This window comes from Phacochoerus africanus, chromosome 2 (genome assembly GCF_016906955.1).
Source record: "Phacochoerus africanus isolate WHEZ1 chromosome 2, ROS_Pafr_v1, whole genome shotgun sequence".
NCBI classification, from domain to species: Eukaryota; Metazoa; Chordata; class Mammalia; order Artiodactyla; family Suidae; genus Phacochoerus; species Phacochoerus africanus.
Window position 1 is genome coordinate 9,410,344 of NC_062545.1, and position 21,924 is coordinate 9,432,267.

Consider the following 21,924-nt stretch of genomic DNA (forward strand, 5'->3'; position numbering starts at 1 on the left):
CTCAGGGGACAGCCTCCCGGCTGCTCTCAAACAGCCCTCTGCCTTTGCCAAGGCTTCCAGAACCTCAAGGGATCACAGAGCCAGGCAAAACCTCTGTCCTTCCTGAAGGCATATGGGGCCTCGGGTGGGGCTGTCCTGTGGGGGCTGTCGGGGGTGCAGGACCAGGGAGAGGAAAACCTCCAAAATAGTTGGGGAACTTGCAGGTAGATAAATTCTGAACGCTGTTTTGGTGGAAGATTGGCTTAACAATGTATCAGCAGAAACCACAGGAAACTCTATTTTGCTGAAACCAGGGTGAGTAAAACTTTAGAGGAGATGACAGTGAAGCGTCCATCACAATGCAACTATGGTGGCGGGTGGCCAGCTTCACTGTGTGTGTGTGTGTGTGTGCGTGTGTGCGAACGCGCCTAGAGTTTGCGTGTGGCTGAACACATAAAAACTGCTTGATGTCCAGGATGCAGGTAAGGGCATGGCCATAAACACAATGAGATTCTATACATGTATACATTTATGTATATATACATATGTCTGTATGTGTATGTACGTATATAAAGGCATTTTGAAGTTGTTCTAGATGATAGGAGATGTAATGTTTAAAGACTGTTCTGTGGTGTCATAACTAAGCTGGAGTATCGGCATACTTCTTTCTTCTCTCATTGTACAACTACTTCTACTGTCTGTTAATATATAGATAGGATCCTAGTTACATTTTGGCCATTTTGAGATCCTCAAAATAGGACAGGTGCCCTGGAAGAGCCCCGGGGGCATCCTTGCCAGGCGGTGTGCACGAGGGGAAGGGGTCTCTAACCAACGTTCATCCTCTTCTGGCCATCCTACCAAGTTATGGCTCTCGAGCATGTATTATGAATTTGTGTCACATTCAGATGAAGGGATTTCAGTCAGAAAGAATGGGAACTAGGATCTAAGATGCTTATGCACATTTGGGAGAGTCCATTAATGTCCAAAATTGACCAATATTTACAGAGAACTAACGTGGCCCTTTCATACCTCCCGCATCCCCAGCTCCCACATAACCCCCCCCCAACCCCGCTCCAGCAGGGGGGTAGGATCTGCGGATCTAACTTCAGCCTCAGCAAACTGTGGTTTCAGCACTACTGCAGGGAAGAAAGTGAGGCTTGCGTCCAGAAACCTTCCAGAGAGTGGCTCTGCACTTGCTAACAGGCGGTGGTACTTGAGGAACCTGGAGGCAGGGCTGCTCTTTCATGTCACTAATGGCATTGTAATGGAAGGCTACAAGCTCACAGTTACAGGTCAAAGCCAAACAGCTTTCTTCTCCTCACTCCCTATTATAGCAAAGGGAGGGGCCAAGAGACAGAAGAAATTCAGCATTATGACCTTTGGAAGGGGAATGACAAACGGCAATCGCTTTGACAAACATATATTGAAGTCATTCATATCCAAACTTCATTTTTAATAAAGTTGCTTCCTTCATATGCCCGGGGTAGTTTGCCAAGGTTCCAGCAGATAATTATAGCTTATCAAATGTCTATCTTTAATATCTACAGATTTGTGTATAAGAAAGCTCAATCTTTAGCCTCTTTTTTTTTTTTTTTTTTTTTTAGGGAGGAAAATCTGCTTAAGTGGATTTCACTTTTTTTTTTTAAAAAAAAGCTCTGTTATTCAATAGATATCCTGACAGCACATCGTCCTTCATGAAAATGTGGACATGTTTTTCCTGGAGAGTCCTTAGCAGAAGAGAAAATCAGGTCTCAAGGCTGGAGCAGGGGTTGGGGTGCAGGGGGTGTGAGCTGAGAAATGAGAAGGGGCCGGGGCTGGACGGGAGGCGGGGGCAGGGAGAAGGGGAGAGAGAAGAAAGAGAGACCCGAAATGACCGAGAAACTAAAACAGAAACTAAAGTCAGGCAAACGGTTACATACGTAATCTGGTCTCGCCAGCATACTTACGAAGAGTGACGTGGGTGATAACGAATGCAAATATAAAGACTGTCAGGAAAGACAGAGATAAAATAAACATATAAAAAAATCTGTAGTTTCTTTTCCCCACACAGTTGCCTACCCAGGGACAGTGGTGATCAAACCGTTCTGAAATGAGAGGCAGAAAAAAAAAAAAAGGAAATCAATTAATGAAACGTCTTCACTTGAGGGAGCCCCCCTCCACCCCCAATACGCTGATAATATAACAGAAGGATACACATTCACCACTCAGAGAAATGCCTAACAATAAGGCATTTCAAGAACATAATTATTCTTTCAAGAGAGCTTTGAAAAAACAAAAAGCATGCATTCTATTGTCATTATAATAGGAATGGACCGATTTCCCCCTTTTGTACAAGAAATCTCTTAGGTTCACAGAATAATCTTACTTCTGATGGTAGTCGCTGGGCTGGACCGGGCTGGGGCTCAGCCTTTCAGGGGTGTGTGGTCCTGAGTGACCATCTCTCATGGCTAAGTGGCCACAGAGAGAGATCACTAGGGGCCTGGGAGAGGACAGAAGGACAATCCCTTGTTCTCCCATCTCAGTTACAGCTGTTTTCTAAGAAATGTCTTTGCTATTTCAATACTTAGTCATAGGACAACTGACATCATTTTTTAAAAGTGATCTATGATCTTCAAGTAACATAATACACCTGATCTTTTAATCCACAATTCTCAGCTTCCTTACCTGTAAAACAAAGATACCATATAGAGTCTTGTGGAATTAAATGCTGTCTGGGAAAGCATTTGAAAAAAAACAGTATGCTGTGCTTTATAGTTTATCAAGAGATGTCATTTACATCAATACATTTGGCGTTGAAACAATCCTGTGAGGAAAACGCTGCTGCCCTATTTTACAGATGAGCAAACTTAGATAGGAGACTGCCTACAGGGGTTGTACAGCTCAGAAGCAGTGGAACTAGACTTGAGGACAGGTCTTTCTCAGGGCTGATCCCAATGCACAAGCTGCCTGGAGCACTTCATCAATGACAGAGGGCTGGTTTTGGGCATTTTTAATTTATTTTTATTTTTTTATATTTTTAGGGCTGCATCCATGGCATATGGAGGTTCCCAGGCTAGGGGTCGAATCAGAGCTGCAGATGGTAGCCTACACCACAGCCACAGCAAAGCCAGATCCGAGCCACGTCTGCGACCTATACCACAGCTCACAGCAACACCAGGTCCTTAACTCACGGTGCGGGCCAGGGATCAAAACTGCATTCTCGTGGATACTAGTAGGGTTTGTTGCCACTGAGCCACAACGGGAACCCCCTGGCTTTCAGCATTTTTATATTTTATTCCTTGTTACCTTGGGAATTTCTGTAACGCATTTGTGATTTGTTCTTCCTGTTGCAAGGAATGTCAAAGGGCTTCCTATTCAGCTGATCTATTCGAGAGGCCTATCTAGCCTGCCATTCCAACACACCCACTCCCATCAGACTGCCTGCTGCGGGATGAGGAGGAAAACGCTAGCCATTGGCCAAGCCTTCCACTTGGGCTCTTATCCAAGCTTAGCTTCTACCCAATTTTCATGTCTTATCTGTCTATCTGTGGGTTGAAAACGTACAGAGAGAGTTGTATGAGGACTATGTAAATAAAACACTATAAAGTTATGCAAGGCAGTGCTTCATTTCTTTCTGGGCACCTATCATAAATCACTCATATTTTATGTCAGGTGCAAACTTATTTCCTGAAAAGGGCACGAGGACGCCTGGAGACAGTGGCGGAAGACTGCCCATTGTCCGCAAGTGATATCCACATGCGGCAGTCAGACTGAGCAGAGGTCACCCAAAGGGAAAGGTCAGAGCACACCAGCCTGGTGACAACCTGATGGCCTATAAGAGGCTGACATTCAAAGGAAAGCAACTCCTGCTGGGGTGTCCGTGTGAGTTCCATGTTAACATGGCCTGCCAACCCCACGCAGCTGGAAACGTTAATTCCCATATAAAAACCACCTCATTTCCCCAAGTCCCTGATCCACGGAGGCTGTACAATGGAGAGGTCCATACGGAACACACAAAAAGAGAAGTCACAATCAGCCGAATTTTCCTAAGACTTGAGGCTGTCACTTGGAGAAACAGCTTTTCTTCTTGGTGCCTGCCTATGGAAAATGAGGCTGGAAAGTGGGGGGCTGGCGGCACAGACGCACAGCTTAGGTTGGAACCTCTGGTGCCAGCTGTGAGAGCTGGTCTCCAAATGGGGAGCCTCCTCACTAAAGTGAGGCTTCCCACCGCAGAGGAGACGTCAGGGCTCAGGAGGCAGAAGCCACACAGCGGACTCCCTCCCCTCCCCACGCCAAGAATCAAGGTCTTTTATGGCTCAGGGCAATCATTTCTATGGGGGTGTGTGGGAGCTGTATTTTTAGCTTAGAAAGTTTACTGTCAGCTAAACTGGGATTCTGTGCTCTCCCGAGGGAGGCAGAGCTGCTACGGGAAGAAAGCAATAGAAGGCGGGCATGAGACCCTTGGGTGGGTGGGGGCTGCCTGGGGGCTTCTTGGGAAACCAGCGATGTCTCAGGAATGGGTGCAAATGCCTGGCTCTCTGGTGGCGCTAAGCTGAAAGCTGCTGCCACTTATCTTATGGAAAAATTTTTCTCGGCTGACCAAAAATCCCACTGACAACGTGGGCTCACTGAGAACTGCTTCCACTCAATGGTTTTCATGCTTTTCTTTGTGATCGTTGAATAGGAAGTGGTACATGAGCCTGAGAGCTCGGTGGGCATTTCTGTGGAATAAAGGAGCTCAGAGCCCCTTATTCTCATATACGCCTCCCAGTCTCCTTACATCCCCAACCAGCACCCTCCTCCTGCTTCCCTACTTGGGTGCGGGGGTGGATCTGCTCCCGGGGGCTGTGCTGCCGACTTCTCTTCCCGGGGGTGGGGGTGGAACTCCTTTACCCCCAACTTTAGACGGATGAAGTCAGAACGGCCATTGGCGCCTTCACCCACCTTACCTAAAATCATCTTATTTATTTGTTTTTGTCTGCCCACCCTAAGCCTTTAATAAATATTCATCAGAGGACTGAATAAACCCTCATACAACCACGAGGACATTTCAGGGTCACACTGTTCACACCTGGGGTCCGGCTCCACCTGCCTCTATCTAGACTCGCCCATGAACCGCCAGGTCGCCTGTGAGGAGCGTTTCCCTCGAGCGCAGCACCACATCAAACACCGGGACCACTGAGAAGGGACAGCATGGTGCCCCAAGGCTCCTAGGAGTCCCTCCTCTTGTTTGGCAAGGACACTATTTTCACCATCCAGAATATTCCTCAGACCTAGAGAATGAGCCTCTAAGAGAGGAAATCCGAATTTAGAAAGCCAGTCTGCTCTGTCGCGATGCTGGCTGCACATAGCACCCTTCCCGATGGGTCACAGCAGAAACGGGGCAGGGGTGCCCAACCCGCCCTCACTGGCTCCACTCAGGGGCCACCTGGGGCCCTTCTCAACAGAGAACTGCTTCCAGGGAAGAAGAGAGGAGAGCGGGCACAAGCTGGCACACGGGGTGGCTCCCAGGGACCGAGTGGGGCAGTGACTGGCAGAGGAAGAACGCTAGAGGAGGGGCCACAGCCCGCAGCAGCGCTGCGAACAGCCACACGTCTGCGAAGTTTCAACAACTCTCAGGAGAGCGCAGCCTGCGCGTCTTCCCTGCGGAAAAACTGAACGGGTGTCCGAGATCCTCGGGGTGGGGTGAGGGGTGTGTGGTGGGAGGTTCTTTCAGAAACAGCTTGGGACTTGTTGTAAATCCCTTGACGCTGAGGTTGGATCCTGCTGGAGGGGAGTGGTCTCCACACTCCAGCTCTGGAGGGTTCCTTTCAAAAGAACGAGGAGCCCTTCCCTAAAGCAGGCCGCTGGGGGTGCGTGCTCCGCTGTGCTGCACGGGGGACAGAGCCTGGGGGGAAGCAAATGGAACGTGGGCGTGGGGTGCGGGTGGGGTGATAAACCTAGAAATTTCTGTAAAATGATGCGAGGTCCGAGTCGGCCAGCGGCGGCGCCCTGCGAACACCTCCGTTAGCACCTGCTGCCCTGGTGAGATTTGAGGATCTGTTTTCCTCTCCTTCCCCAGGTGAGGCGTTAAGGTGAGAAATCATTTCTGGTCACCGTCCCAGCCCTGGCATGCAGCATGCACTCGACAAACGTGCACGAGGCCGACAGAGAAATGCCCTCGCATCGCCTTTGGTAGGCTTCCGCGTGACCCCCGCTCCCGGCCCCCAGGTGGAGACACTGGAAAGTGCTCATGAGTTATGGTCCTATTTTGCTAACCCCAACCTCTAAATACTAATGAAAAGAGTAGTATTACTGGTGATTAAAGCTACCGTTCCCTGGGCGCCTGTTCCGTCATTACTTCATTTATCCTTGAGGAGAGCTCCATGGAATCAGGGCTATCCCCACACTTTTCAGAGGAGGCGCCACTGAGCTAGGTGAGGAACCCCAGGGCTGACCTGAGGCCTCTCCTCTGATTAAAGACAGGTCTGAGTTCCAGGAGAGACTGAGTATGAGTAAGAGGCCTTCAAAGTAAGGAGGAGTGGAGATGCATGAAAACTGGACGGGGACAGAAAAATCCACAGGAACAGTAAGGAAAATACGAAGGGAAACATTTTTGCAAAAGTTGTGCTTGAAGGTTGCCAGAAAAAAGAATAAAAGTGTTTGAAAATGTTTTAAGAATTTGAAATCTCCCAGAAGACAAGCCCTCAAGAGAGAAATAAAATCATATCCCCAGGCCAAGCAGTTCTGGGTTTTCCATACAGCGGTCCTGGGCTTGGGGAATAATAGTCCCAACTTCTTTCTCCAAAGTTATCTTGAGAATCCTGTGAAAACTGAAATGTAGAACTTCTCATTTATATGTTAATCACATTTAAATTAAGTTAAATGTTTTTAAAGGTATGAGGTGGAAAATTACTTTTTCTTTAAACCTAGGACTTTTTACCTCCGAAATTAGAAAGATGTTGCCTTATGAGGTATCTTTAGCATCTTTAGAATGATGACTGTTGAGATATAGGGGCACATATTGTCACTTGACCTTTATGACTCCCACGTGATTCTAAAAATTATATAACAGGAACGTTTACAATGAAACTAGCTAAAGTATTAGAGGACCATATTCTTAGACACTAAATAAGTCATGTTCCTCTTTTGGGAAACTCTAAGTAATAATAGCCTTGCTACTGTGTTCAATGACTGGTGAGATTTCTGGAAAGCGACCTCACCCTCTTACTCCATCCCCCCTTCACTATTTATTTATTTTATGGCTGCACCTGCGGCATATGGAAGGTCTCAGGCCAGGAATCAGAGCTGCAGCTGGGGCCCATGCTACAGCCACGGGAACACCGGATCCAAGCTGCATCCGCGACCTACGCCACTGTTTGAGGCAAAGCCAGATTCTTAACCACTGAGTGAGGCCGGGGATCAAACCTGCATCCTCACGGACACTATGTCGAGTTTTTAACCCACTGAGTCACAATGGGAGCTCTTCTCACTTTTACCCAAACTTTACTGAGTCCTTGCTATGTGCCAGGCCTTGTGCTAAGTATTTCACATGAATTGTGTCACTTTATTCTCACTAAACTTGGTGAGGGTGATGCTTCCGTGCCCATTTCACAGAGGAGGAATGTGCAGGTGGAGGAGTTGGCATTGGAACCAGGTATTAATCTGAACTCTTCACACCACCTGTTCCTGCCTCCTGTGCCAGTTCCCTGCTGGTCACTGTGCCAGGTGGGCCTGAGGCCCTGTCCCCTCCCTCCTGGGGCAGCACACTTGGGCACCTGCAGCTCTAGGCACAGCACATCAGCAGGGGGAACAAGAATGGACCTCGGCCACACGGCAACTGGCCGACGTGTCAGTGGCTCCTTGGGCTTCTTCTGGATCCAGGCATCCAACCTCTGCAGGACGCGGAGAAGCTCGTGCCTGGGGTGCCCACCTTCAATCAAGAGCTACTCGAACCCATGAAAAGATGGCCTCATTCTCAGCAAAGTGAACATGAGAAGTTTCTGAAAACTTATGGAGACATACAGACCTGACCACACTCCTTAGCAAACGCTATATACTGGCATTATGGGGCTTGGCGATGGCTATTTGGGGCGAAGGGCAAAGGGGTGTATCGGGAAGGCTTCTTAGCTCCCTTCCTGAAAATGAGTTCTGTTTAATTTTATGAAGAAACAAAAATCAAGAAATCGTATTAACTAACTCTGTGGCCTTGGAGTATTAATACACCTCTTCCGCATGGGGGCTTAGTTTCTTTATGTGTAAAAAGTTGGATTAAATAAGCTCTCAGACCCCTTTGAGCTGTAAAATTGAATGTAAAGTGACTCTGTGTTTTATTAGCACCTGTGTAGTTTCTGGTCTTGAGTCCTTGTCAATGTCCTATAAATGAAGATTCTGCACACTGTAGCTCTATTTATCAAAAAACTAGAACTTTTCAATGTAAAACCAGTAAGTAAATGCAGACCTATTGTTTCCTTTACACTACAACCTAACCTTGGACCACACCCCCTCCTCCACCCCCACGGTCTCCTGTGTCGCCCATCCTGGCTTCGCCATCACCTGGCACAGTGCCGAGTCTCCTTGGGCAACAAACAAGGTCCCTTCGGCTCTTCAAAAGGGCAACTTCTTATATTTCTTTTTGTTTGTTTTCGGTCTTTTTGTCTTTTCTAGGGCCATGCCCGAGGCATATGGAGGTTCCCAGGCTAGGGGTCTAATCGGAGCTGTTGCCACCGGCCTACACCACAGCCAAGCCACAGCAATACCAGATCCTAGCTATGGGGGTGGAAACCAGGCCCCGGCATTCCTTCATCTTCCCCAGGATAAAACAATTATCTTCTGAATCTGAAAAACAAGCTCATGCTGACCACCAAGACCCCTCCTGCTCTAGGATTCTCTAGACTCCATTCCTCTCTAGAAATTCCAGCCCTTGACGTCAGTGTCAATACCACCTTACATCATAGTGGCTTAAACATCTGCAGGGCTTTCTGGTTTTCAGTACAGTTCACCTGCTTTACCTCACCCCACACTGAGCCTTCAATGCGGGCAGCACAGACTCCCCAGAACAGGCAACGAAGGAAGTGAGTCTCAGGGCCAAGTGCAACTGCCACAGTCCCAGGGCTCCTCTGAGCTGCGTCTGGGTCTCTGCTTCTAGGACTACTCGGTGCTTTCCCCACTGGCCCCACACTTTCCAGACAGATGCTCTTTCATGGCCAGTTACCATGTTTTTGGAAGCCTGGCAATTTATCCTCAAGATGAAGTTTTCAGGTCTGAGTTATCTCATGGGGTCGTTATACTCATGGAAAGCCAACAGTTCTAAGGCCTTTCAAAACCTTTTGATGACAACACAAAATTGAAAAATTATACTCCTGATGGGCATGCTTTTCCAAAGTAAGCCTGCTTCTGTGATCTTGCAGTAAAGAATCTACACCATCTAAGGCGCAGAGAACTGGTCTATGAGCGGGACACAACAGCTCAATGAAACTGATGACAGTTCCCCTAAAGAGCAAACTCTGATGTGTCCAAAATAGTGAGAATTTATCCAGCAGAAAACCTCCTTGCAAAACTTTAGACATTTCATTTTTCTTAAGTTGAAACTGTAGACCCAACTATATTACTGGTAGTATTAAAATATAAGACCAGGTCAAGGAAAGGAACACAGATATGTATTGTGTCTTGTATATTTACGCACATAACATCTCACCTGGTGATGCAATTACATACACAGCCTGTGTTAAGAGATCACGTGGACAGATGCTGGATGGGAGAGAGGGGGGCACACGCTCCCCTCTGACCCTTCTTCAATATGTGTTCTGACAGTCCCCTGCAGGGAATATTTTTATGTGGGTGATATTTATGCTTACAGTGCTCTTAACTGTCCCCAGTTTCCCTTTTCTAGAAGGTGGGCATGGCCAGAGACCCTTGGGCGCCCCTGCCTGGCCCTCTCAGAGTCAGGGCCTAGGGCTCAGGCCAGCTCTCTGCAGACAAGTCCCACCTCACTGTTTTTATTTTGTTTTCTCTTTTCAGGGCCACATCTGGCAGATGAAGTTTCCCAGGCTAAGGGTCAAATTGGAGATGCAGCTGCTGGCCTACACCACAGCCACAGCCATGCCAGATCTGAGCCACATCTGCAACCTACACTGACGTTTGAGGCAATGCCAGATCCTTAACCCACTGAGCGAGGCCAGGGATCAAACCCTCATCCTCATGGATACTGGAACCTGACCACTGAGCCACAATAGGAACTCCCACTGCCCCGCGGTTGATACAGAGCAGAAGTAAAGCTAGACTCAGACGGCGGCATTAGGGGTGTTGGACACTAGGAAGTTGCCTGTAGGGCTTTCCAGAATTCTCATAGCACACTAACTCTACACAGATGTTCAGCGCCCTGCAGTCCTGCTTCTCCAGCTGCCTGGGTGGTACTCTGGGGCTGTGCCCTTGACTCCACCATCCCATTGTCCTTTCAAGTTCAAGGTTTGGGGATCTACTGCCAACCTCCAGACTTGGGAGGGTGGTGGGGGGAGTGACCCCAGTCCTTCCTCTCAGGTCCAAGGCACATCTGAGGGTCACGCTTGGGCCCTTACACTTCTTACTGAGGTATTTTCCTTAGGAGAGTTTGTACTATCCTTCCAACTGCCTGCTAGACGTTTCCACCTGACTGTCCCACCGACACCTCTCATTCCTCGGGGCCTAGGCTGGATTCATCAGGCTCCCTGATACACCCTCCTCACTAACCCGCCTTTTCTTAGTAAATGGCGCCCCCATGCACCTCGTTAGTTGGCCAAGGTGGCGCAAGCTTTCATCACCACCCTTGGCTCCCATCCGTCCCATCCAGCTGAGCGACAGTTCTGTTCACCGTATTATTCCTGCTGTCTGTCCTATGCTCCTGCTTCTGCCTCTGGGGGCTGCTGCAGCTGCAGACAGCGTAGGCCCCGTCACCTCTCTACTGAACCACTGCGAAACCTCCCTGGGTCACCCCGTTGGTCTGTCCTCCACACTGCTGTCACAGGGGCCCCCGAAGAAACAAGGCCACGGCAACCCTCTGCTTGTATTCCCTGGGCGGCTCCTACAGCCAGAGCCCTGATGACTGCAGAGTAACGTGACTCCAAAGTGAGCTCCTTGGGTGCTGGGAACCCCTGCCTTCCCGCCCCCGCCCTTCAACTAGAGCAGAGAGACCTCCATTTGTTTTATATTTTGGTTCCCTCATTATATTCCATTTTCTAAAATGGCCCACTGCTTACAAGCACCAAAATCAAAACAAAACAAACAACCCCCCCCAAAAAAGCCCCCCAAAATCCCTAAAATCAGCTAGTAAATATTTACTTGTTTTAAGCAGTCCCAAATTAAGATCCTAATACGTGTGATATTGCAGTGCTGGTGGTGCATTGTTGAAAAGACACTGCATTCTTTTTTTTTGCGTTTTAGAGGCCAAAGCCATGGCATATGGAAGTTCTCAGGCAAGGGGTCGAATGAGAGCTATAGCTGCCGGTCACAGCCACAGGCACCATAGTTACACCAGATCCCAGCTGCATCTGCGACCTACACTGCAGCTCATGGGAACGCCGGTTCCTTAACACACTGAGTGAGGCCAGGGATCAAACACACACCCTCATGGATACTATCCGGGTTCATAACCTGATGAGTCACAATGGAAACTCCAGGACACTGGATTTTCGAAGGCAGTGGAGTCTGAAGTCTTAATCCTAAATGCCTCCTTCATGATGGGACCCAGGCAGGTTTCTGGGCCTCAGCAGTTGGATATGCTATTAATGGTTCTTTCCCACTCAAATATTAAGACCGTATGGCTAAATAAAATTTTTCAAGAATTAAAGTCAATTGTGTACACCCTACACAAATTAGGAAGTGCTGGCGGGCCTCCCAAGTAGAAACTCTAAAAATAATTGACACGAACTGGCCCAGAACTCTGCAGGTGAGGCCCAGAGCTAACTGGTGGCTCTGCAGGGCTCAGAGACTACCCAGTACCACGTAATTACTCCCCCACCAGAACTAGGTCAGCAGACATCTCCGACTCTAAATATAGTGTGCTGTTTTCTTGTTTGTTGCTATCGTTTGTACAAAGCCTGCCAGCCTTCACTGAGTCACCACAGTCTAGTCCGTGGATCGTTAATTACTTTTCTAAAACACAGGCTTTCAAAAGAAGAGGCCAAATTTTCTATCTAATGGTCAGGACCCGCTATGGCATCTGGGGGGCTCATGGCAAACGGAAAGTCCAGGGCATCTCATTAAAAAATTACTTTGTGATAGAGCATGAGGGAAGATCATAGGAGAAAAAGAATGTATAGATAGGTATGACTGGGTCCCTTTGCTGTACAGCAGACATTGACAGAACTTGGTAAATCAACTACATGTTGATAAAAAAAAAGTTTTAATGACGCAGAATTTCAAGATGGTGAGAGCAGAACATTAAATCAGCCTTGGTTAACTGCTTTTGGCCTGGGAATGTGGTTTTCTAACCTGTGGCCGCTTAATGTCTAGAGGGTCTCCTGGAAGGACTCAGGGCTGCTAAAAGTCAAGTGCAGCGAGGAAGCGGCGGCGAAGCAGGAGTTGGAGTTCACAGCCCGCTAACATCCCCTTCCAAACGAGAGCCTCAGGCAAGGAGAAAGACCCTCCCAGCCGACACTTGCTAGCGACCAAGCTCCGAGCCCCGGCCAGTGGGGAGGGCTCCTGGGGCTCCGCTGGCCTGGGCCAGGCGGGGCAGGAGGGGTTAGAGAAGGGCCGTCGTGTGGGGCAGGCGGAGGAGCAGCGCCAGCACTGCACACCTGCTCGGCCGTGGTCGCCTACGAAGACCGCAAGCTCTGTTTGTTAACCTCTAGAGCGCCACTTCTTAACCTTCTTTTTATTTTTTTCAATGCTCTGACTTAGTTTTATTTAAATTTGATGTGTCCGGTGGTCCCCCTCACCCTCATGCGCTCACGCACGGCAGTTTATACACAGCTTCCCGCACGCTGTTCTTTGTTAAGAATGGTTGACCCATTGGTTTAGTTTGCTCAAAGTGAAGCGACTAACTGTAACAGCTGTTTTGGGGGCTGAGTTGTTCTTGAGGGCAAGCAGGCAGGACTGGCCCGTTCAATGTGCCATCCTTGGGTACACACCCCAAACTCCAGCCCTGCCTGAGGCTGGCACTCTGCTCACCCAGCATAACTGCCAGTCTTCAGCCCCCAGGGCAGGAGCTGCTTTACACACAGGAAGGACCTATGTTTTATTCAGTTTTCCAAACTAAGGGCTGTGATCAAGCAGTGGGGCATCAAATTCCTTTAGCTGATCATGATCAGCATTATAAAGAAGAATAAAACAAAACACTGGAGCATTTCAAGTATTGATTCATGAAACGTTATCTGAGTATTTATGTACATTGAGCCCCAATGTAAAATGCATCTTTCCCTCCCTCCCTTCCTTCCTTCCTTGCCTCACCTGAGGCATATGGAAGTTCCCAGGCTAGGGGTCAAATCAGAGTTGCAGATGCCGGCCTACACCACAGCCCCAGCAACAGCAACATCAGATCTAAGCTGCATCTTTGACCTACGCCACAGCTCATGGCAATGCTGGATCCTTAATCCACCGAGTGGGGCCAGGGATCAAACCCACAACCTCGTGCATACCAGTCGGGTTCATTTCCTCTGAGCCACAACGGGAACTCCTAAAATACATTTCTTACTGTGGACTGCAGGGGGGAAAAGGTTGAAAGCTACTACTTTATTCAAATTTGTAGCCGGGGCACCTGATAGGTCCTCAAATAGTTGTTGAGTGACGAAATATATGTATAAACTATAGTTGTAAGAGGCCTGAATACATCATGAATCATTTTTAATTGTCATTTCCACCCTCCCACTGTATCCCAGTTACTAGTTCCTGATCAGACTTAATTAGAAATTCTTATCATTTCTCTTGGAGTCTGAAAATCTTTATTTGTACTGTTGGGAGGCTTGAGAGGGGGAGCTGTGAGTTTTATTAGATTGGGGAAAGGAAAATTTTTTCTTTTTTTTTTTGGCCGTGCCCATGGCATGTGGAAGTTCCTGGGCCAGGGGTAGAATTTGTACCACAGCCGCAACCAGAGCCACGGCAGTAACACCACCAGCTCCTTAACCCACTGGGCCACAAGTGAACTCCTGGAAGGAAACTTTTTTATTCAGGTTGAGAACACTAACCTAGTCACTGAGCTAAGAAAGTAATGACTTTTTTTTTTTTAAGAGAAAAAGGTAACATGGAGAGATGAAGGCAAATACAGGCGGAGGAATATCCAGTTCTCTTTTTCTCCTCCCTCCCTCCCTCCTTCAGTCCCTGCCGACGGAGCAGCTGCAGGCCAGGCGAGGTGCAGGTCACTGGGAACACACGGTGCGGGAGAGACAGGGCTGCTCTCTTGGAGCCTGCATGTCCCGGGGGCAGCGACTCTCACTGAATGAGCCTGCAGAGGGATGACCCCGTCAGAGCTGTGAAGGCCACGCACAGAAAGCCATGGGGGGGTGTGCTTCCCCAGAAACCCCCCCAGAGTCCCGAGAGGTGGGCAGGAGTTTATGGAGAAGACTGAGGCCTTTTCCAGGAGCTGAGAGGAGGCCCTCGGGGCTGGAGCCTGGGCAGTGGGGCGTGTGGTACTGCAGAGCTGGAGGTGGGTGGGGTGTGAAGCTTGTGGGCCGGGTGAAGGATGCTGCCCTCCTTCCTATGAGCCACCAGCAGGAAAGCACCTTTAAGGAGGCAGTGTGATCAGATTCTGTCAGGGATTTCACTGGATGGGGAGAGGAATGGATGGCGAGCCCCCTGCCCAGGCAAGGTGAGAGATGAGGGTAGCTTCCAGCAGGCCACGCAAGAGCACCCACCTAGGAAGAAAATGTACAGAGCCTGGTGGCGTTTAGGGAAGAATGGGGGAGGAAGGAGCTAAATGTGACCATCAGGTGTTTGCCTTGTGCAACCAACAGGTGGTGTTAGCACTTAGTGAGGTGGGGGTCCCAGGGGAACGCTGATGGGGGGGGGCGGCTCTGAGCTCCCCAAGGGGAGATGCCCGGAGAGCAAGTTCGAGTCTGGAGCTCTGAGGAGAGGCCTGAGCTGGAAACATAAACCTGAGAGAGACAGACAGACAGCCTTCAGGAAGGCAAAAAGGCAGTAAGAACGGAGATGAGCACACGGTCCCCGGAGACACGAAGCCAGAAGCCACACACACAAGGGAGACACAGCCAGCTAAAGAGGCGCGTTTGTGGGCAGACTGAGACAAACAGAAGCAGGCTTTCACCAAGTAATTGCTTGTGGCTTTTCTGGGTATTGAAGAAAAGTATTTTTGAAGCAGGGCTGCAGGTTGACAATTATGGGCAGAAATGAGGTGACCCCTCTTGGTCAGACAAACATCAAACCGCAGCCAAAGATCACGTTCCCCTGGCTTAGGTCCAAGTCACCTTCACATTAGAAGGCCTGTGTGCACTGCCCCTGTGGTTCAATCTCCTGGCAGTAATCCAGGACAGGCCAAAGTACGCCTGGATGCCCTGGAGATTCTGTTGCTGAGACTTTCCTGCTGGAAAGGCACTTTCCAAAAGAACATGTCAAACAGTCTTTTTCTTTTGTTGAAATAGGTTTTTAAATACTTAGATAAATGCACAGAATGAGAAAGGACGTGTGTTTTAAAATTAACTTTAAATGTATTATTTAAAATTATTAGGCTCTTCTAACAAAGCATTTTTTTTCTTTGCTTTTTAGGGCCACACCCATGGCATATGAAAGTTCCCAGGTTAGGGGTTGAATCCAAGCTGCAGCTGCTGGCCACAGCCACAGCCACAGCCACAGCAACGTGGGATCCAGCCACGTCTGTGACCTATACCACAGCTCATAGCAATGCTGGATCCTTAACCCACTGAGCAAGGCCAGGGATCGAACCTGTGTCCTCATGGATACTAGTCAGGTTTGTTACCACTGAGCCCCATTGGGAACTCCACAAAGCATTTTTCTAAAGGGCTCATATGAACAGCTCCTGGTCTTACACGACAGTATCTGACCCAAGTAACCAGAAAGCCCTGTGGGGCTGGCCATGCGGGTTCTGCTCCCCACAATGGTTACAGTACTCATTCAATGTTTATAAAGTAGCCTTCTGACTATGAATCAGCTCCCAAGTAGTTCAACCACAGGGACAAAGGGCCAGCTGTGCATGGTGGGTGGGCTCTGGCCCCTGGAGACTGAGTCATGCTGAAGATGAGCATGTCAGCATCCCGGCTTTGCACACTCAGCCTGAGAGCCTGGCTAATGGGACCTGTGCCAAAGGGTGGGTCTGAACTTGACAGGCTGGGACCCAGTCCTGTGATGGGCAGAGCCGCTTGGAAAGGGCTGTGACGGCAGCCCCCGCTTTGCAGGGCATGAGCCAACCTTGCCTGCCATTCCTCATTGGTGTGTGCAGACACTCCCTCCACCCCTGCCTCCTGGGGCTGTTGTGAGGCTCACAAGGTGACATGAACTACACGAGGCTCACTGAACCTTCGGGGACAGGCAGTTTCCCTGACTGTTCCCACTCTAGATCTAGATTCTTGACTAGGTAGGATCCACCCAGGTCAGCTGCCTGCAGATAAGGACACAGAAGAGGGCTGGGTCATTCCTTGGGCCTCCACGATGCCAGCAGAGGAGTCTGTTGGGGATGTCTGAAGCCCCCTCTGCAAAGAGCGCTGCCAGGACTTAGCCTGTGAAGTTATGGGCAAAAGTTCTACAAATGTCAGTTTTTCTCTCCAAGGAACTGCTGAAGTCCTTCAGGCAGCAGGTCTAGGAGACTGGCCTGGTCCAGGCTGGATGCACCTCTGGGGTCCCCTTGCCTGTCCCCTGCCATCTGGAGGTATGCTCTCCTTCCTCACTGCTCACTAACGCATTGGGCCCAAGTCCAGCCTTTGTCCTCAGCCTCCCGGCTCTGCGTCCTCTTGCCCCAGATGCCTCCCCTTCGGCACCTTCGGGGCCACGCGCACCTGGCTACCTCTCGCTTCCTCTGCACGTTTGCTTTCCTGCCCCTTCCCTTCTGTAGTTCTCCCTCTATTATATTCTAGCACTTCTTTTCTCTCAGTCCCCTTTCTTCTTCTTTGTGTCTGACGTTAGGGACACCAGCCAACCACTCACAGCGGGACACACCTGATGCTCCGTCCCGGGTCCCTGAAGCTGTCGTCACTGTCCTCACGTTTAAGGTGCTGCAGATCGAGTTCTGAACCAGGAGCCAGAGGGCTGCGCTGGTTAAACTGAGTTACGCACTTTTATAGACTCGAGTCATCATGTCATGATTCACCAGAAATATCTGAACTCCATTTCTCTCTAAAAGCATGAATTCTCGAATGTGGGGAAACAATCATGGGCTCAGATAAGCACTCACTCTTTTTTGTCCCAACTTCATGAGCTTAATGAAGCACTGAGTCCTGTGGCTTCTTCCTCCGGGATTTCTGGGATCCAGCCCTGCCTCCATCTCCATGGCTACCAGCTTAGCCGGGGCTGTCACCTGCCTCTGTCCCTTGGCAGCGGCCCTCCCACCTGCCTCCTTGGCCCCATCTTACTGCCCTCCAGTCACTCTCTGCAATGCAGACAGAGGGCACTTCCTGACACACATGGCTGATAAGGCCACTCCACTGTCCCTGGCCCTTGGGGTAAGACGGGAAGCCCTTAGCGTGGCGTGGAAGGCATCTGCTCATGTCCTGCCTCCTCTGCCGCAGTCTCCACACCAGCCACTTCCTCTAGTCTGCTGGCCTCCTGCTGCCCCGGGCCTCTGCCCAGGTCGTCCTCCTGTTCACCTGCTTCCCTCTAGGAATCTAACCTTCCAGGCTGGGAATCTCTCCTGTACACTCCCACACGACGCTGTACCACAGGTGCCTGTTAGCCTCTCTGTGGCCCTCAGTAGGAGGCTCTGCGGGCAGGGCTGAGCTGATCACCGTCGCCAGCATCTCCCGGGGCCTGCCCAGCATAGAGCCTGACACACACGCCACAGTCAGAAGATACACCTGAAACAGGCGAGTGAATGCAGCGCTGATGTGGCCATGTACGCAGCCCTAAGGGGTTTCTCACTTAGAAGTTCCCTGCTTCCCTGAGCACAGCATCGTAAGAATCCCAGGCACACATGCTGATGATTTCCTGTCCTGCAGCAAATATTCAGCATGATCAAAGATGTAAAAATGCATTTTTGGGGCTTTTTTTAAAGGGCCGCACTTGTGGCATATGGAAGCTCCCAGGCTAGGGGTTGAATTGGAGCTACAGCTGCCGGCCTGCACCATAGCCACGGCGACATGAGATCCAACCTGCTTCTGAGACCCACACCACAGCTCACAGCAACGCCGGATCCCCGACCCACTGAGTGAGGCCAGGGGTCGAATCCACATCCTCACGGATACTAGTTGGATTCATGTCCGCTGTGCCACAATGGCAACTCCAAAAAATGCATTTTTGGTTCATTTTATTGGACTGAAAAGCAAACCCATAAATCAGTTGGTAACAGGCAGTGGTTTTTCAGGCACAAAGGGCTTGGCAGAAAACTGGTTATTTCTGTCGCACAATAAACGGTACACGGCTCTGCTAGGATAGTGTGGTGAACTGAATGTACAAAAGTCGAGGGTATGCTCTGTAACACTATCTAGTTTCTTCTGCTTTCTACCAAAAGGTATGTGATACAAACCATTAAAAATCCTTGTGGGGCTTGGAAACAATCTTGGCTTTACACTGCAGACAGTGTTGTATTATCTTTTGTGGGAAAATTTAAATTTCTTTAACTGCACCAAGGGTTCTTTTCTTCCCAATATTTCTAAGCAGCATAAAAGGATTGAGCCATGAACAATGGGAAGGGGTGAATTCTTAACAATTTTTAAGACAGGTTCTATTTATCTGGAAACACAGAGGTGAGGCAAGAGGGGCTGGGAACAGCCCTCATCCAGCCCCGAGCTCTTTTGTCTCCTGTGTAATAAGAGGGCGGCACAGGTGCCACCAGAAAATAACCAAGAATTCGGAGCAGGCTGGACACCGGGCTTGGCAGGCACCCTGGGTGGGTGGTCTAGGCCTGTCTGCCCACCACAGGAAGCTGTGTGGGTGTGTGCGTGTGTGTGCGTGCGCTGCACACCTGTGTCTGGGTTGAAAGTGAAAGAGGAAGAAAGAGAGGAAGGACAAGCTCAGTATAGTTTTTCTTTTTTTAAAAAAAGAAACTTTAAAAAATGGCATTTCCATTATAAATCAACTACACATCAATAAAACTAAAAAATGAAAAAAAATTGGCATTCTCGAAATAAATGTTACTATTATTCAAAAAAAATCAACACCAATTTGATTGGGGTGGAGAGATGTTACCTGACATCTTAAGGAGTCTATTTTCTAACAACCACAGAGTCTATAAACAAGATTTAACCAGCGTTCTTAGCCTAGCTTGTGTGCCATGAACACTGTAAGCAGCCCCGTGAAGCCGTGGACCCTTCCCACAATGTTAAATACATACATAGGGTGACAAAAGAAAGCAATAATAAGTATTTTCAAAATAGTTTAAAAGTTGCGAGACAGAAAAATAATGCTTACTTATTCCTATGCTAAATACCAAGCGCTCTGTTTTATCGATGACTCAAAACAGGCGCAAGTGTGAAGGATCTTCTGGTTTATCGGCCATGTCTGTAACGTCAGATGAAGTCTGTGGCTTCTGATGGTGACTAAAGTGGTTTGAGGCCTGTGTCCACAACTGAAGGAAATACTAAATTTCATGTAGAGGTTAGTGTGACAAAGATGTCAGTTTCTCCACCCAAGCTCATGGACCCCTTGCATCCCATCCCTGGCGCCCAGGGCAGGAACCTCAGCTCTAAGCAAACCTGAGAGGCAAGGCCAGGCCCCTGGGCAGGCTCGTCCTTGGGGGGGTCGGGCCCAGGAAGTAAGCTGCACGTCTGCCTTGGGGCCGCGGTTCTGCTACTGCCCTCACAGTATCTGATCTCCTGCCCTGGGCCCTTTGGGGAACTTTCTCTGTCCGGCCATGGGGTAGATCATGGAACCCTTCCTCCCACTGGAGGCTCGCCGCTCCCATTCGAGTTGCTGCCTCCCCTCAGCTTTCTGATACCTGCCGATCCCTTCATCTCTGCCCTGGGACCTCAGAGGACTAACAGGACTGCTGGGGAGGAGGCCTGATCCAAGGAACAGAGAAGCTCTGTTACACAGAAACTAGGGCGCTCGGGCAGAATAATCTCAGGAGGGAATAGAATCTTCATGAGCATCTGCGAGAGATTTTTAAGACTCTGAAGTACTTACACAGAGATCGTGTCTTGTCAGCCTGATAACCCTGGGGAACCACTAGCTTGATGAGCTTCCTTGTGACTTTGCTTGGGCTCGACCAGGTCATGCCAGACCCCTCCCCTCCTCCTCCTGCAGCTTTTCTAAGGTTTTCAAGGCTGGTGACCGTGTGTGATCTATCTTCTTCTCTCCCTGGAGCCCGGGCCAGAGCCTCGCTCATGGAGGACACAGGTTGTTGAATGATCAGGGTTTCTCCAAGCCTGGGGTAGAAATTGTTACCTTTTCTCTCCTGTCAAGGTCTTACTTGTCCACCTGCTGCTGACTTTCATGCCCACCTGAGTTTCCCTCTGCTCTAAGTCCGTGGTTTATGAACTTTCACACAGGGGCTGGGAAGCTGCCTTCTGGTTCCAGCTGCTAGAGTCTTGCTGTGTGACCACAGACAGTCCCTGCTCTCTCTGAATCTGAGTGAACAGCAAATGGGGGTGGGGGGGGACACTTTCCACCTCATGCACAGGCTGTCTGCGAGTAGCAAATGAGATAACATACATAGAACTATCTCCAAAAGTCAAAAGCCATACATTGTGGTATCACAAAAATGGAAGTTATTTTAGTATAAATTGTCTCTATGCATTTTCACTTCTTTAATCAAAAAGATAATATCCCATCGTGGTGTGGCAGAAACCAATTCAACTAGTACCCGTGAGGATGTGGAGTCAATCCCTGGCCTCGCTTGGTGGGTTAAGGATCCGATGTTGCCGTGAACTGTGGTGGAGGCCGGCAGCTGCAGCTCTGATTCAACCCCTAGCCTGGGAACTTCCATATGCCACAGGTGCAGCCCTAAAAAGAAAAAAAAAATTATATTTTTCATGGGTACTAGGTCCTTAAGTAAATGATTCTTCTTCCTCTACTCCAGTATCAATAAGTTCTTTATTTAAAATAATTTTTCAACTTTTAAAAAATAAGATAAAACTGAATCTGTTCCAACACACCAAATAATTTGTATAGTTTTTTAAAATCAATGAACAAACGTGTATTAAGCTTTCAAAACTAAAGCACACAGGTTATTTTTCACTGTACAAGTCTCCAGCTTTTAACAGCTTAGTCCTGCCCAACTCCTACAAACAGTGGGTGGGATTTGGTAAAACACTGAGTTTAACACCCAACAGAGAGCAGCTGGATCGGCTGATAGAGCCACAAATATCTTGGAAGAAGAAATGTTGGGGCTGATAAAGTATGTTTCATCCTTAGCCTTTGTCATTCCCAAATCCATTGCTGGAGGCCAATTTCAATTCTAGGCAACTCAAGTAAACAAGTGATTATCAAGCATCTCCTGTAAGGCGCAGGCTGCTTTAGGAAGATGAATCAGACATGCAATTGCTTCTTGGAACGTAACTGATTTTTGGCTTACATGCGAGAGACTGGATTATTTCGGCAAATCTGCACTGCTCCCCTTCTTGAGGTGGAGTATCCTTCCCTTCCCCACTGAAGGACACTGGTTTGGCTAAAGGAGTCTTAGCAGATGTGTGGTAAGCAGAGGCTGTACAAGATACTGCCTATTTTGGCTCCCCCGTCATGTGGTCCAGTAACCCTCTTCTGCCACCCACTCCCCCTGGCCCCCAATGAGGAGAACATGCCTGGCAGCTGCCGTCCCTTCTGCCTGGATCCCAGAATCAAATCTAAGAATGTGGAGGGTGCTTGTTATACAGCATCACTGGCCAAGAGCTAACTAAGACATTCCATCTTGTCACTTTACACTTATGTATGAGAATTAGCCCATCTCGATTTCCT

At 49.0% G+C, this 21,924-nt stretch overlaps 1 protein-coding gene across 4 annotated transcripts in view; it reads right to left on the reverse strand.

Annotated features, from left to right (window-relative positions):
- ZDHHC14 (zinc finger DHHC-type palmitoyltransferase 14) overlaps positions 1 to 21,924 on the reverse strand; it is a 265,769-nt gene that overhangs the window by 41,205 nt on the left and 202,640 nt on the right. For 2 of the 4 annotated variants that reach the window (XM_047769850.1, XM_047769849.1), the window contains exon 4: positions 1,926 to 2,063. The exons of 1 other annotated variant lie outside the window; for it this stretch is intronic. In XM_047769850.1, coding sequence (XP_047625806.1) covers positions 1,926 to 2,063 — 138 coding nt within the window. The remainder of the gene's footprint in view (positions 1 to 1,925; positions 2,064 to 21,924) is intronic. One more of the 4 variants, XM_047769851.1, reaches the window with a different exon arrangement.